This window comes from Erythrolamprus reginae, chromosome 8 (genome assembly GCF_031021105.1).
Source record: "Erythrolamprus reginae isolate rEryReg1 chromosome 8, rEryReg1.hap1, whole genome shotgun sequence".
In the NCBI taxonomy this organism is placed as follows: domain Eukaryota; kingdom Metazoa; phylum Chordata; class Lepidosauria; order Squamata; family Dipsadidae; genus Erythrolamprus; species Erythrolamprus reginae.
The window spans coordinates 30,120,436-30,136,684 of record NC_091957.1 but is presented as its reverse complement, the minus strand read 5'-3'; the positions used below and the strand labels follow the sequence as shown (position 1 = coordinate 30,136,684).

The following is a 16,249-nucleotide window of genomic DNA, read 5'->3' as shown; positions in this document are numbered from 1 at the left end:
ATCCCCGCGCATGTTTGCGTCCACTGCATGCGCCTGTGCCTGTGCACATGCATCCCCCCGAGTCTTCGGAGAGGGGTGGCATATAAATCTAATAAATTATTATTATTAAATTATTAGTATCCCCATATGCACCCCAGCCCCCACGCATGCACGGCAGAGACCCGAAGACCAGCTGGCCCGCATGTATGCACGGTGGAGTTGGGCTGCAGCAGTGGCTGCTGTGTCCTCAGAGAGGGCTCTGCATGCCAGCTGTGGTATGTGTGCCAGAGGTTCGCCTATAACTACGATCTGTGCTCCAGAATTAAAATTCTAGAGTTTTTTCCTTCCACATTCCCAAGTGACTAAGGCTCTGGGTGGCAGACAGTTACAGGATGGCCTAGAGGTTCTCTTGAGCCCGGGAACTTCGGAGAGGGGCGGCATACAAATCTAAATAATAAATAATAAATAAATAAATAAATGTTCCTGTCTTACCCGCTTTATTCCCAATAAATCCAATAAATAAATAAAATAAATAAATTTCTAAAAATAATTCTGTAATTATGAGACCTTATTATCCATCTGACACATTACTATCGGCTGTTAACATCTACCGTAATTTCATAGTATTAATTCTCCATGCAGCCTGATCCTCAGAAATAGCTATCAATTCTTGCTTATATATTCTTGTGTGTCAATGTCGTTGTATTTTGCAAGTGGAGTTCAGAACATAACTTACGGTAAATGCACTATTAACCTAGGAGTCCCAGAATTTAGAAGCCAATTGATTTTTTTCCTACTCTGTTAGTGACATGTTAGTGACATGTGGATATGTTTTATATCTTGAACTGCAGCTAGGTGTGGTATTTGAATGGTGTTGAATATTCTTGAGCCTCATAATTCTGGGACATAAGGTCCGAGTGGCTGCAGAAAAGGTTTGGGGAGGCATTTTGACAGATGTTTTACAGAGGGTTGGACTAGAAGACCTCCCAAGGTCCCTTCCCTGAACTTCTGTGACTTGCTATTTCATCTAACAATGTATCATTCACCATAGTTAACATAATAGTTAGCGATTATGATATGAATTCAAATTGGTCTTTAGTCAAGTGCAGGTAATCCTCGACTTATAACCCCAATTGAGCCACAAAATTTCTGTTAATAAGTGAGACAGTTGTTAAGTGAGTTTTGCTCCATTTTACAATCTTTCTTGTCACAGTTGTTTAAGTGAATGACTGCAATTGTTAAATTAGTAACACAATTATTGAAGTGAATCTGGCTTCCCCATTGACTTTGCTTGTCTAATGGTTGCCCCGGGATACTGTAATTGTCACAAATATTTGCCACTTGCCAAGCATCCAAATTTTGATCATGTGAACTTGGGGATGCTGTAGCGGTCGTAAGTGTGAAAAACAGTCATAAGCCCCTTTTTTGGGCGCTCATTAACTTTGGGCGTTCATTAAACCAACAGTTGTATGTTGAGGACTACTTTTGATGAGTATTCTGAACCAGTTTTGGAGAAGACATGCCTTTTCTAAAGCAATTGAGGAAAAAAGTTGAATTTTCATATGTAATAGCAATGGCATTTAGACTTATAAATCGCTTCACAGTGCTTTACAGCCCTCTCTAAGCAGTTTACAAAGAATAAGCCTATTGTCCCCAACAATCTTGGTCCTCATTTTACCCACCTTGGAAGGATGGAAGGCTGAGTCAACCTTGAGCCTACGATTCGATCTGCCAAACTGCTGGCAGCCGGTCATCAGCAGAAGTAGCTTGCAGTACTGCACTCTAACCACTGTGCCACCGAGGCTCTTTAATGTTACATATGTTAGCACAATCAAACTGTAGATGCTTTGGGACTATTTTTTGAACCAGAAGATCTATTATATTTTTATTCCCATCTATCTAGGCACGCTTAACTTCATTCAATCACCACCAGGCAACAAGAAAAATCTCATTAAAAATAAAAACAACTTGGGACCTTCCATAAAAAAGAAACCAAAAAGCACCTTTGGTCCAAAGTAATTTGAACCAGTTGTATTTGAATCTATCAGCAACGCTTCTAAAGTAATCTCACAAGAATATTCTCTTTCTTTTGTGCTTTATAGCCATATGTCTGGTGACTTAGAATTTTAATAATGTGTCTCTAACTGCTCGGGGCATTGGGGGTGGGGAGCGCGGAACTATTTCCTAAATGTCTAGATCCACTGATTCCTCCTGGCTTATTGAAATAAAGTTAACCTTGTCATTGTGTTTGTAAGTATGCGCTAATCCTGTGACCAGCTGCTTCTCCAGAGCACTGAATTCAGCGGCTTCTGCCTAATGTGTCACATGCTGAATGTCATCACTTTTGACAGTGGAAGCAAAGCCAATAACGTTTGCAACGGAAACTTTAGATTTTAGCTGCCATGAGTGCCATAAGAGGCTTTTAAATGATTCCATTCTTGTCCCAAAGCATCCTGGATGAGAAATAGGTGTTTTGGTCCTGGGTTTTCGCATTCAAGGAGGCTAAACTGAAGTGCTTTTAAAGAGAGAGAAAGAAAAAAACCCAACCCCAATCCAATAATAATAATGCAAACTCAGAGTTTTATATTTCTAACCATTTTTGTTTTGTTTTCTTATTTTTTTCTTTAATGTACTAATAAAACTGCCGATTTCTTTCAGGTGGGTGTACATGGCATTAGAATAGAATTCATCAATGAAAAAGGATCAAAGCGCACGGCCACCTACTTACCCGAGGTTGCAAAGGAGCAAGGTCATTGTTGTGCTTTATCTCATATGATCTGGTGAAGAATTTAAACATGCCTAGGAACTTTAAATGCAGTTTTTGACCTTGCCCTGATGTCAGATGACGGAGCGGTCTTTTGATTGTAAGGGATGACTCTTTTAAATGCCACTTTCACACTGGTAGAATGCAGATCCCTTAGTTCAGAGGGCTTCCCCAGTTTAAAGGGATTCCCCACATAGGCAGCAGCTACTAACAAAACAGCATCGGGCCAAAGCAGTGATGAGGGACAATGGACAAAATAAATCCATCCAGAAATAATGAGAGAAAACTCCAAACATCAGCTGTGCAGAAAGCTCTATTAAAGGGAACTGTCACCATTTATGAAAGCAGTTCAAGGTTTTGTTTTGTTTTTTATAATCCCCTTATCCAACTGCTTCTGACCCAAAGGTGCTTTTTTCAAGAGGCAACTGGACTTTCTGTGGTTTTTCTTTGAAGAGGTTTCGCTTTTCATCCAAGAAGTTGCTTCGGTTTTGACTGAATGGTGGCAGAAAATTAGAACTGTGATGGTGAACTTTTTTTCCCTTGGGTCTGTGTGTGCTATTGCCCACGCCCATAATTCAATGCCCAGGGAGGGCAAAAACAGACTCTCCCACCCCCTCTCTGAAGACCCTCTAGAGGCCAGAAACGGCCCTTTCCTGACTTCTGGTGGACCCGATAGTCCTGTTTTTCTCACACACACACACACACGCTCCAGAGAATTAACACCCTCCCAGAACCTTCATGCAAGCCAAAAATCAGCCAGCCAGCATGCACATGTGGGCTGAAGCTAAGCTAGGGCAGCCGCTCATGTACAGTAATACCTCGACTTACGAATTAAATTGGTGCGGGAAGGAGGCTCGTAAGTTGAAAAGCTCGTATGATGAAACATTGTTTCCCATAGGAATCAATGGAAAACCGATTAATGCGTGCAAGCCCAAAAATCAGAAACCGGTCACCACCACTGAAGGAGGCTTGAGCCTCCCGATCCTCCCCGCCCCTTTGCCATGCATGTCATCCTGCATGCAGGATGCCATGCAGTCAGGAAGGTCATCCTGCTCCCCACCCCAGCCAAAAACACAAAGGCGGTCTGCCAGGCAGCTCCCCCCGCTCTGCGCCTCCTTTCTGTTTGTTTTGTCTCTGGGTCTGCGGAGGGAGGGAGGGAGGGAAGCAGAGCGGGGCGGCAGGCGAGGCGACCGCCTCTCCGTTCGCCAAGCACCGCGGGGAAGGAGGGAGAGAGAAGCAGACGGGCAGCAGCCGCGGCGGAGGCCAAGTCTCGCTCCGGGCTGTGCCCCCTCCGAGCGCTCACTGCCTATCCCTGTCAGCGGCCCAGCCACCTACACCCGCCCGGACAACCGCCAGAGGGGCTCCTCCGGTGGAGCTCCTCCGGAGGGGCGCACGGGGAAGGGCTTGAGCCGCCGCCTTCTCCTTTCCCCGTGGGAGCGCCGCACCTCTTGTCTGCCCGGCCTGAGAGGCACAAAACCGGTGCTCATGCCGGGCGGCCCGCCTGGAACACCAGCAATGCTGCCGGTCCGATTGCCGAGTGGGGGCGGGGCGCGGAAGGAGGCAGCGCCGCACTGGCCCCCTCAGGCTGCTCCGTCTGGGATGGGGCTCCTCCGGAGGGACGCACAGGGGCTCAATGACTCTCAGAGAGAGTGCTAATGACCAGATGCCTGCAAGGGATATTTCAATCCTTCTATTCCCTCTCACTGTTGTCAGATCTGAAGAAGCTTCTTGGAGGAGAAGCAAAACTACTTCAAGGAAAAACAAAGTGCAGTTGTCTCTTTAAAAAAAGCACCTTTCGGACAACCATGACCTGGATCACCAAGAGCCTCCATAAGACTTTCTTGTGACATTCCTTTTAGATACACCCCTAACATAGATTATTGTGATAATTCTCTGGGGGGGGGGGGAAGGATATCAGGCAAGTCAAAGAAATAGAATTGGCCCTCTCAGGGGTAATCTTGGTCATAAAATTGATTTCAGTTTTTTTTTTAAAAAAACAATATCCCTAAGACCCCTTGTAGGAATGGAGAAAGGACTGACACGATGGGTGCTGCCTAAATGCCAGGCCTTTAGTTGAAAGCTCTCATTAGCCAACATTTTCCATGGTCATAGTTTAGAGCAGTGATGGCGACCCTTTTTTCCCTCAGATGCCAAAAGAGCATGTTTGAACGCTATCACGCATGCAGGAGTGCCCACACCCATAATTCAATGCCTGGGGAGGGCAAAAACACCACCGGAGGCCCTCTAGAGGCTGAAAACGGCCTGTTTCCCAACTTCTGGTGGGCCCAGTAGGCTCTTATTTTGCCCTTCCCAAGCTCCAAAGGTTTCCCTGGAGTTGGGAGAGGGTAAAAATGCCCTCCCCCAACCCTCAGGAGGCTCTCTGGAAGCCAAAAATGCCCTCCCAGAGCCTCTGTATGAGCCAAAAATTAGCTGGCCAGCACACACATGCATGTTGGAGCTGAGCTAGGGCAATGGCTCGCTTGCCAGCAGATATGGCTCTGCATGCCACCTGTGGCACCCGAGCCATAGGATCGCCATCACTGGTTTAGAGAGTGACACCTAGTTTCAATAAGGCGTGTAAGTGCTAGTAGGGAATTGAATATTTTTTTTAAAAAAAGACTAGAGGTTTTATATAGTTGTCAGAGTTTCTATGCTGTGAAAGTGCACAGAATCTCCTTATAATTTCAAAAAATTGCATGGATGTTATCGTTGATATATGTACGTAATAGACAAAGTGCAGGTGGTCTTCGACTTACGACCACAAAATTTTCAATGTTAAGTGAGACATTGTTCAGTGCATTCTGCCCCATTTTGCAACCTTTCTTGCTGCAGTTGTTAAGTGGATCACTGCAGTTGTTAAAGTTAATAGCACAGTTGGCTTCCCCATTGACTTTGTTGGTCAGAGGGTCACAAAAGGTGATCACATGACCTCCGAGCTCTGTGATGGTCATAAATATGAGTCAGTTGTTAAATATCTGAATTTTGATCGTATGATCATGTTCAAAAGTGTGAAAAATGGCCCTAGGTCACTTTTTTCATTGCTGCTGTAACTTTGGTCACTAAATGAATTGTTAGTAAATCAAGGACTGTCTGTAGTTAACCCTGTTGCATTGCCCTTGCTCTCAAAACCTTTGGATAGGCAGGAACCAAGCAACTGTTTTTTGGGTTGCATACTCCTGAGGCCACCCCCCTCTGATAAAACGTCAATATTTGATCTTTGTGCTATAAAGTAGATTTCATTTCAAGGGTTTTTCATGTTGGCTTCTTCTAAAGTACCTTGATTTCGGATATTGATTGGGAATATAAATAATAAAAAAGATAACAATTTGCCTTTGATTCCTCCTCCTTTCTGTTACTCTAGAAAAAAGGATCAAGAAATCTAAACAAAAACAAGATTTCCCAGTAAACATAACGGCTGATTGAAAATGAAGGATTCTGATAGTCCTTTTTCTGACCAACAAGTTTTATTAAGAGACTAGTCTCAAAAGAGGCTAGTAGAAACCTGACCTTTAAAAAAAATTGCTACTGTATGCTAACATGACAGTTGTCCTACTAAGTCTGCAACACACAGCACTATGTATGATTAACAATTTCAATTTAATTTTTCTTACACACAATTTGGTCCCCAAACATAGCCTTGGTGTGCTCTGTAGAACTGTTGAACACCAGGTTCCATCATCCTCAGTGAAGCACCAGATTGAGGATTAGCCATTGTGTTAACACTGCTTCTCATAACAGTTAGAAACATAGAAACATAGAAGACTGACGGCAGAAAAAGACCTCATGGTCCATCTAGTCTGCCCTTATACTATTTCCTGTATTTTATCTTACAATGGATATATGTTTATCCCAGGCATGTTTAAATTCGGTTACTGTGGATTTACCGACCACGTCTGCTGGAAGTTTGTTCCAAGGATCTACTACTCTTTCAGTAAAATAATATTTTCTCATGTTGCCCTTGATCTTTCCCCCAACTAACCTCAGATTGTGTCCCCTTGTTCTTGTGTTCACTTTCCTATTAAAAACACTTCCCTCCTGAACCCTATTTAACCCTTTGACATATTTAAATGTTTCGATCATGTCCCCCCTTTTCCTTCTGTCTTCCAGACTATACAGATTGAGTTCATTTAGTCTTGCCTGATACGTTTTATACTTAAGACCTTCCACCATTCTTGTAGCCCGTCTTTGGACCCGTTCAATTTTGTCAATATCTTTTTGTAGGTGAGGTCTCCAGAACTGAACACAGTACTCCAAATGTGGTCTCACCAGCGCTCTGTATAAGGGGATCACAATCTCCCTCTTCCTGCTTGTTATACCTCTAGCTATGCAGCCAAGCATCCTACTTGCCTTTCCTACCGCCTGACCACACTGCTCACCCATTTTGAGACTGTCAGAAATCACTACCCCTAAATCCTTCTCTTCTGAAGTTTTTGCTAACACAGAATTGCCAATGCAATACTCAGATTGAGGATTCCTTTTCCCCAAGTGCATTATTTTACATTTGGAAACATTAAACTGCAGTTTCCATTGCTTTGACCATTTATCTAGTAAAGCTAAATCATTTACCATATTACAGACCCCTCCAGGAATATCAACCCTATTGCACACTTTAGAGTCATAGGCAAATAGGCAAACCTTCCCTACCAGACCTTCCCCTATGTCACTCACAAACATATTAAAAAGAATAGGACCCAGAACAGACCCTTGTGGCACACCGCTTGTAACCTGTCTCTGCTCAGAATACTTGCCATTAACAATAACTCTCTGATGTCTATGCTTCAGCCAGCTTGAAATCCACTGAACTATCCAGGGATTAAGTCCAATCTTCACTAATTTATCCATCAGCTCTTTATGTGGAACTGTATCAAAGGCTTTGCTGAAGTCCAGATAGGCAATATCCACGGCACCACCTTGATCCAACACCTTTGTGACATAGTCAAAGAAATCAATGAGATTAGTCTGACATGATTTGCCTTCAGTAAAGCCATGCTGATTTGGGTCCAATAAGTTATTGTTTTTTAGGTGCTGATTTATCCTCTTTTTGAGTAGAGTCTCCATCATTTTAACTACAACTGATGTCAAGCTAACTGGCCTGTAGTTACCAGCTTCTTCTCTACTGCCCTTCTTGTGGATAGGCACAACACTGGCCATTCTCCAATCCTCAGGAACATCTCCTGTTAACAGGGATTGGTTAAACAAATCAGTAAGGGGGGTAGCAATGACAGATCTGAGTTCTTTAAGAACTCTGGGGTGGATGCCATCTGGACCCATTGCCTTATTTATCTTTAATCGTTCAAGTTCTTCTAAGACATCGGCTTCTAAGATCACTGGAGCTGAATCAGTACAGCTGGAAGCAATGCTATATCCCCCTAAAGTATTATTTTGTAAGGTGTCTTTTGAGAAAACTGAACAGAAGTAGCTATTGAAATGGTCAGCGATCTCCTTATTCCCATCAATGCATGTATTATTCCCGGTACTAAGCTTCGTGATGCTGCAGTTTTTCTTCTTCCTATCACTAATATATCTGAAGAAGGTTTTATCCCCCTTCTTTACTGATTTTGCAATTTCTTCCTCTTTTGAGGCTTTAGCAGCATATATTATCTGTTTCGCCTCTTTCTGTCTCATTTTATGCACCTCTCTATCAGCTATACTTCCAGACTCTTCATACCTCCTATAGGCAGCCTTTTTTTCATTGACTATAGCCCTTACATCATTGCTAAACCATAGCGGTTTCTTCTTCCTTTTACCTTTAGTTATTTGCTTTACACAACACTAATAATAAGGCAACACAGTTCACACAACACTAATAATAAGGCAACATGGTTTATTTAGAGTTATTCCTAGTCTTTATGTTGTTTTGGAAATGTTCAGCTTTAGCTCAGTTTACCTGCAGGAATCCCCCCTAGAAAGACCACTCTTCTCGGAGAGGGGCGGCATACAAATCCAATTAATAAATAAGTAATAAATTCTTTGCAATCAGTTAAAACCTTTTGCAAAACGTTTGAGCGCTGATTTTCTTGTGTGTTCTCTTCTAATGACTCTCCACAGGCTGGGACCATATTCAGACCATAGATTCCTTATTGAGGAAAGGAGGTTATAAGGCTCCAATCACAAACGATTTCAGGAAAACAATAAAACTGACCAGGTAAGAAGTCCCATCCTAGGTTTTGCTGGGCTCCTGCGCAGGATCTTATCTTTTCTTGCACTTTCTGGATTGAGAGCTCTGATCTCATTCCTGGCCTCCTCCAGCTTAAGAATCATGGCCTCAGGTGTTCCTGTCACTTTGGTCTTGACTGGCCACATCCATTCTAGTTCTGGCTTTTCCGTGGTGGCTCCTTCCCTGTGTGAAACATTCCTGCAAAAATAAGATTGGCTCTGCTTTGTCACCAAGGCCCTGAATAGCTGGCTTGGCCAGAGAGAAGGAGGCCTCAAGGTGATAACAAGCCCCTCAAATAATTGTGGGCTGAATTGTTACTGTATTAGATTTCGTATTGGGTTTTTACTTCGTAAATCGCCCAGAGTCACTGTGAGTGAGTTGGGCAACCACATAAATGTTCTTAAGTATGTAAGAGGCAAGGAGAGTTGAAGCCTAAGCAGAGATGAGTTTTGGGAAGTTATATCTTAAGTCTTCCCAGTCTTAATTCTGTTGAATTTTTCTTGTTCTTCTGGTTTTCCTTTAATGCTTAAACCAGGCATGTCTAATCCGCTTTATACGGCCCTACAGGATATAATAAAAATATTTTGAAAATCAAGGCAGTTTGTTATTTATATACATTAAATATATTGCATATTTCCTGTGCAGCCCAAGACAATTCCTCTTCACTCAGTAAGGCCCAGACAAGCCAAAAGTCACACACCCATGTCTTAAATCTGAACAGAATAATGGAACAGGAAGGGACCTTGGAGTCTACTAATTTTTCCTACTTTAGCATAACATTAGCAATAGCCCTTAGATCCCTGGTTCCCAATGTGGAATGAAAAAAAAATCATTTTTAATGGGAGCAGTTGGAACTTTGTTTAAACCTAGTTAATGGCCTTTTAGGCTTCCTCCGCATGAGTATAATAAGCATTATATGTCATGGGGGGAGGCCTCAGGATTTTAGAGATGCTTAGGTGGGGCATGGCCTAAAAAAGTTTGGGAACCATTACCTTAGATTTACATACTATCCCATAGTGCTTTACAGCAGAAGTCTCCAACATTGGCAACTTTAAGACTTCAATGGTCAGAGTTCCTCAGCCAGCTTTGGCAGTTGAAGTCCACAAGTCTTAAAATTGGAGACCCCTGCTTTTACAGCACACTCTGGATAGTTTACAGAGCCAACATATTATCCCCAACCATCTGGGTCTCATTTTACCAGCCTCGGAAGGATGGAAGGCTGAGTCAACATTGAGCTAGTGAAGATCAAACTCTTGGGAGTGGGCAGAGTTAGCCTGCAATACTATAATGCAAACCACTGCGCCACCAATGCTTTAGGGCAGTGATGGCAAACCTATGGCATGGGTGCCACAGGTGGCACGCGGAGTCATATCTGTTGGCATATGAGCTGTTGCCCTAGCTAAGCTCCAATGTACATGTGTGTGCCGGTCTGCTGGGTTTTGGCTCGCACAGAAGCTCTGGGAGTGCGGTTTTGGCTTCCAGAGAGCTTCTGGGGGTTGGGGGTGGGGGTGGATGTTTTTACCCTCCTCCTGCTCTAGGGAAGCCTTCGGAGCCTAGGGAGGGCGAAACACAAGCCTACTGGGCCTACCAGAAATTAGGAAACAGGCCATTTCTGGCCTCCAGAGGTCCTCCCAGGGGTCAGGGGAAGCTGTTTTCGTCCTCCACAGACATTGAATTATGTGTGGGGGCACTTGTGCATGCGTGATAGCGTGGACGCATGCTCTTTTGGCACCCAAGGAAAAAAAGGTTTGCCATCACTGCTTTAGGGGATTAAACTTGTCTCTTTTCCCCCCCTTTAACTTCCCTTCCCCCTTTTTCTCTTCATCCCTTTTTCTTTTAGGTATCGTAGTGAGAAGATGACCATCAGCTACACAGAATACCTTGCCCACCGACAGCATCACCACTTCCAAAACGGCATCGGGCACACCCTCCCCCCCTACAACCATTATTCCTGACACTGAGCCGTATGACCAGTCTCTGGACTTTTCTGCAAACCTCTTCCCAGGAGAACCCCCTCCTTCTTGGTCTAGCTATCTTTATTACTGTACCATTTTATGATGATAATTTCCGTTGCCATGTTGACACTTCTCCGCCACAGGTTAAGCTCACCATGGCAACGGATGGAAACGCATCGTTACAAAGAACCCCTTCGCTCTCTTCTCTGCCCCCACCCCACCTCTCACACACACTTTTTTAAAAAAACTGAGTCACTGTGGACTGGCTGGGTTTTGGGTTTTTTTGTTACGACATAAAAAACAGGTTTTTTTAAAAAAATTAACATTTTAAAAGTTTTACTTCATTCCTCACTCATTTGTATCGATCACCTTTTCCTGTGAAACTGTTGATGGAAGGAAAGAATGCAAATGTATCAGGGTAGAGAAGAGAAGAATGAAATATAGAATCTGCTCTTAAAATAATAAAGAATATTGGATCCCGAGTCAGAAGCAAGATAAAGATTGCCTTGAATAGGATGAGTTCCCCAAGATAAAACTTGTAAGAGACTACATGAACCTCTGGTTCCTGGTCTGACTGACCCAGACAAATAACAGTGATAAGCTAAGTTAATTATGATAAGAAACATATTGTGATTTTGGTTTGTACCAGGTGTATCCAACCTTGGCAACTCCCAGAATTCTCCAGCCAGCATGGACTTCAGCTCCTTGTTGTTATCCAGATAGTATGGGTGGCTGGGGAATTCTAGGAGTTGAAGTCCAAAAGTCTTAAAATCACCAAGGTCGGAGAGCCCTGGTTTAGACATAATTGTAGCCAGGCTTGTATTACAGACCCAGACTGAGGTCCTGGTTCGAATCCTTTCAAACTGCCCATTCAAATCACTGGAACTAAAAATGGGCAGATAAATAAGTCTCTCTCCCCCCCCCCCCCAACCACTCCCTAAATCTGTCTTCAGGTAGATGGTGTCATCTGCCAGGCTCTGTTCTTCCATCACCAAAATGACGAACAACAATCCGAGTTACTCCACGATTCTCTTTAGTTTTTCAGATGTTTCTTGCGGAGTGTAATCAGGAGGAATAGCTTGAAGAAACTGCTGCATTAGGAAGTCAGCAAATTTTGATATTAGTGCCTTAGGGGACACAAGTTTTGGGAAGGAAGGTAAGACAGCAGAAGCACAAGAGGAGATACCTATTCCAAATTCTAAACTTTCCAGGCAGGTGAAAAAAAATGTTCTTTGGAGAGCAGGATCCAATTTTTGTCTCCTACCTTCCAAGGCTTGACACCCCGTGTACGAATTAGCCATTCTTGATGGCACAAATTTTTGGTGCTTTTGTTGATGAAACAAAAACCAAAGTAGATGCACTGAAAGCAAAAAGAAAGAGAAAAAGAAAAGCTCACTGGTTTTTAGAAATATCTTAAAGGTTCATCATTTTAAACAAAAAATCTTTATAGCGGTTAACCTCTTTTAATGAAGCTGCCAAGCAGCGCTAGAAATAATTTTGGATAATAATAGACATAGGGAATTTTCCCCAGGTTTAGCAGAATGGTTGTGACCATCTCAGGTTGGAAGGAGCAGAGGTAGCTCATCCTAACCGACCTTGAATTCCACAAAGGGCTTTCACAGAGTTCTTGTTTAAGGCAGTTCCTGAACTCGTACAAAAGTTAATGAAATAGATGTCAGAGTTCCTTCTTGGTAATTAGAACATTTTGGTGGAGGCAGATACTGTTTTGGCAGAAGTCCCCCCCCCATTTCATCCCATTTAGACCACCAGAATAACCAACAGGAAGCCCTATCACAGGCCCTGAAGTACGGTTGAAAGAATTGGCTATGGTCCCAGATGCGGAGGCAAGGGGAGAGCCATTTCGTCAGTCTTTCCTTCGATCCACAGTGTTTGAACGTCTGAATATTAACTTTCTGTTTTGATGCCTTAATTTTCAAATAAGCAAAACTCCTGATTGAAAAAAAATAAAAGAAAAAAAGGGCAATGGATGGGGAAAAGAACCCATTAGAGCTTTGGTTTGAAGTTCTGGGGTGACTTTCCCCATCGGGAGGGTAGAAAAAAGGGGTTCGTTTTTTATGTGAAAAGTATTGTCGGTTGCTGTCTAATTGCAACTTTCCCTGTTTTGCCTTGAAAGGGAAACTGGAGCACAAGTTAAAACAAAATTTCTTCTGCTGCAAACATTTGGAATATCTACCATGGCCACCCAACATACAAACACACCAACACACACACAAACACACACAGCCATCTTTTTCATTACAATTCATGCTTCTGGGTGAGCTCAATGTTAAAAGTTTTTTTAAAGAAAAGGAAAAAAATCTATTATATATACAAATATATATATATATATATATATATATATATATATATATATATATATATATATATATATAAAATATATGTGTATTTAAAGGTGCTAATCATCTTAAGCAGGTCACGTGACTGGTCATGCGGACTCTAAAAATCATATCAGATTTTTTTAAAGAAAAAAAAATCCTCAATATATGCAGATGTTATACAGAATTTTTTACCAGTGTAATAATGATATATTGATTTAAATAAAAAATAATCCTGCAGGGTTTGAAGGAAGAGGTCAGCAATACTTCCCACCATGGCTTGGAGGAGGAACAAAAAACAAAAAAGGATCATCTTGTCAGCATAATGCACAATATTTTTTATTATTATTGTTTTTCTCTCATTTTGGGTGTCTCCATATAGCTTTTGCTTTGGGATCTTAAAAACAACAGCTGTCATTCAAAGAGTTGAGCAAACTGGAAAGGTGCGCTTTAAAAAAAAAAGAAAACCAAAAAAACCCTCCAGACTCTCTTGAACCTGTTGTAAATCCATGTTTGTTTTTGAGAGCTGTTCCTGGAATTTTGGCAAGGCTGTCGGAGACGCATCAATGATAACCACAGACGGATGGGTGGCGATTGGTGGGCTTCAGCAGCAACATGTGCTTTGCTTTTCCTGGTTGTGTTTCTTGGGTATGCAACGGGACCGCCATTCCTGATGGCAGGGCTCTCCAACCTGGGCAACTCTACGATTCGCAGGCTCCCAACTCCTAGAATTCCTCAAACCAGCCCAGTTGAGGCTGAGGAATTCTGGCGGCTCAAGCCCACAAGTTGTTTAAAAAGTTGCCAAGGTTGAAGAACCTTTGCCTTATTAAATTGCCCCAACCGTGCTGCCTGCGCCTTAGGCGTTTCTCCCAGACCCAGAGTAGCTTTTGCAGTCACTCTTCAATCTGCAAAGCCGTGTCCGTTTCCAACCTGGGATATTTGGGGAGGGTCCCTGAACCATAGGTCGGTGTCGTTCAAGCAGTGGTTGTATTTTTCTTGCCTTATTTCATTCCAAATAATAATAATACATCAAAAAAGGCGGTTTAGTTTTAGCTTTAAATGTTTTCTTTCTTACACCTGTGTGCTGAAACGACAGTTTGGGAACTAACGTCCGGCTGAATCTAAGAGAGAGAGGAGATGATGGGACCTCCGTCCCATCCAGGAGAGTTGAGGGTGCTGTACTGTGCATTTGTATTATGCCAACTTCGCTGTGGGGCTGGGCACGGACCCTGCGAGGAAGGAGGCACCCTGTGCTTATGCGCCATCCGCTGGGAGCAACTGGCCCACCCACTCCCCACCCACCCACCCATTTCACGTTGATGATCTCAACCTCTTGACGTGTCTTCAACTTGTTCTGGGTTCTTGAAACTGTCTGGAGTAGCCGACATTTCTTGTGTGTTGGACTGAACCAAAGACACCTCCAGCCGAGCCTCAATGCTGCTTCTTAAAAATGTCTGCCTTCCGATCCTTCAAAGTCTCTGCAGGATGCAAATGGGTTAACTTTTTTTATTTTTGTACAGTTTCTAACTGATTTTTTGCTAGTGATGTTAATTAAGTTTTGAGGAACCGCCGCGGCTCTTCCGATGAAATTAAAACTGGTGACTTTTATGTTTAAAAATAAAATAATATAGAAACCCGACATGTGCCTCTCAGATTCTAAGGGTTTCTGGTTACACTTTCTTAAGACCAGCAATGATTCTTTATATACAAAGATGTGTGTTTTTTTCCTTGTTCCTTTTTTTAATTATTACTGTTTCGGAAGGAAAGAAAACTTCCTTCTGGCTCTGAAGCCGGTGGTCACACTGGTACATAAATGCACTGAGTTAAAAAGAGAGAAAAAAAACTTTTGTAACAACTTATGACTGTTTTTGTATATCAAAGCTGATTCTTTCCAAAAGATTTGGATCTAGTTTCTAAGTTATTTTAGTGTTTTATATGTTACAAGAATTAATTGTTCACCAGCATAATAACTAGTTATCTTCAATGGAAAAAAGTGACATAGGTGGGCAGAGGATCTACCTGGAGTAGCTCAGAAGCCCCTCCCCCTTTTTTTCCTTTGACTATTGATTACAATATTATCACAGATTACCACAAACCTCCTTCCATTAAGACTAGATTCTTATTTCCATGTTTATTTGCTATTAGTGTGAAGAAACTGTTGATTTTTTTTTAAAAATGGGCATTTTATAAGTATGGCTTAAAGGTAAAAATGAGGAAAAAGCAAAAAAAAAAACTACTTTAGAAGATAATTTGTGGGTCTGTGAGATATGGCTGTGGAAAGATATTGTAGTAGTTTTAACACTATTGTTATTACCTTTTAAATCATTTACCCAATAAAATGAGGAAAATTTGCAGCTGCTTTGTATTAATGGTTTCCTTACACCTTGATGCCTTTCCTTAAAGTTTTAGATCTGGTTTGCCTTAGACCAGAAGGGATGACAGGATCCAGAAAAGCCCCACCCCTCACCTTTTAGAGCAGTGGTTCTCAACCTTTAATGCCACGACCCCTTAATACAATTCCTTCTGTTGTGGTGACCCCCAACCATAAGTCTAGAACCAATTCTCCCAACAGAGCCTTAAGCTGATTGGCAGGAAGATCAGAGAGGCACCCCCAAAGTAAACGCCTGATTGGTAGGATTGTAAAAATATGTTCCAAAGCGCCAGAATAGAAGCTTTAGTTCCTAACAACAGGGGGAATTGGTCTTTTTCCATGGTCTTAGGCGACCCCTGTGAAATCATTGTTCGACCCCCAAAGGGGTCCCGACCCCCAGGTTCAAAACCACTGCCTTAGAGACAAGAAATAAACTTTAGGAAAGTTTATAGGTAGTCTTTGACTTACAACAGTTCACTTAGTGACTGTTTAGAGTTACAACAGCACTGGAAAAAAGTGTTTGGATGAGGGATGTATCTGCATAGAAGTGGCCAGAATGAAAAACTAGTTGTACATCCTGAAGGAGGTGGTTGAATTTAGGAAATAAGGTAGACATCTTTCTAAAAGGTGAAGTTCTTTGGAATACGTAGAAGAATATTAGGATTGTGAGGGATCTTGGAGGTCTTC

General features: G+C 42.4%; 2 protein-coding genes across 4 annotated transcripts in view; one reads left to right on the top strand and one right to left on the bottom strand.

The window, feature by feature from the left end:
* The window catches only part of AMMECR1 (AMMECR nuclear protein 1), a 196,455-nt gene extending 180,910 nt beyond the window's left edge, over positions 1-15,545 (top strand). Inside the window, exons 4-6 of the mRNA XM_070759553.1 lie at positions 2,638-2,728; positions 8,792-8,888; positions 10,741-15,545. Of these exons, the coding sequence (XP_070615654.1) occupies positions 2,638-2,728; positions 8,792-8,888; positions 10,741-10,855 (303 nt within the window). The 3' untranslated portion in view covers positions 10,856-15,545. The remainder of the gene's footprint in view (positions 1-2,637; positions 2,729-8,791; positions 8,889-10,740) is intronic.
* TMEM164 (transmembrane protein 164) overlaps positions 8,554-16,249 on the bottom strand; it is a 64,187-nt gene continuing 56,491 nt past the window's right edge. For 2 of the 3 annotated variants that reach the window (XM_070759549.1, XM_070759550.1), the window contains exon 8: positions 8,554-9,098. In XM_070759549.1, the coding sequence (XP_070615650.1) occupies positions 8,864-9,098 (235 nt within the window). In that variant the 3' untranslated portion in view covers positions 8,554-8,863. Of the gene's footprint in view, positions 9,462-16,249 lie in introns of all 3 variants that reach the window. The other variant, XM_070759552.1, reaches the window with a different exon arrangement.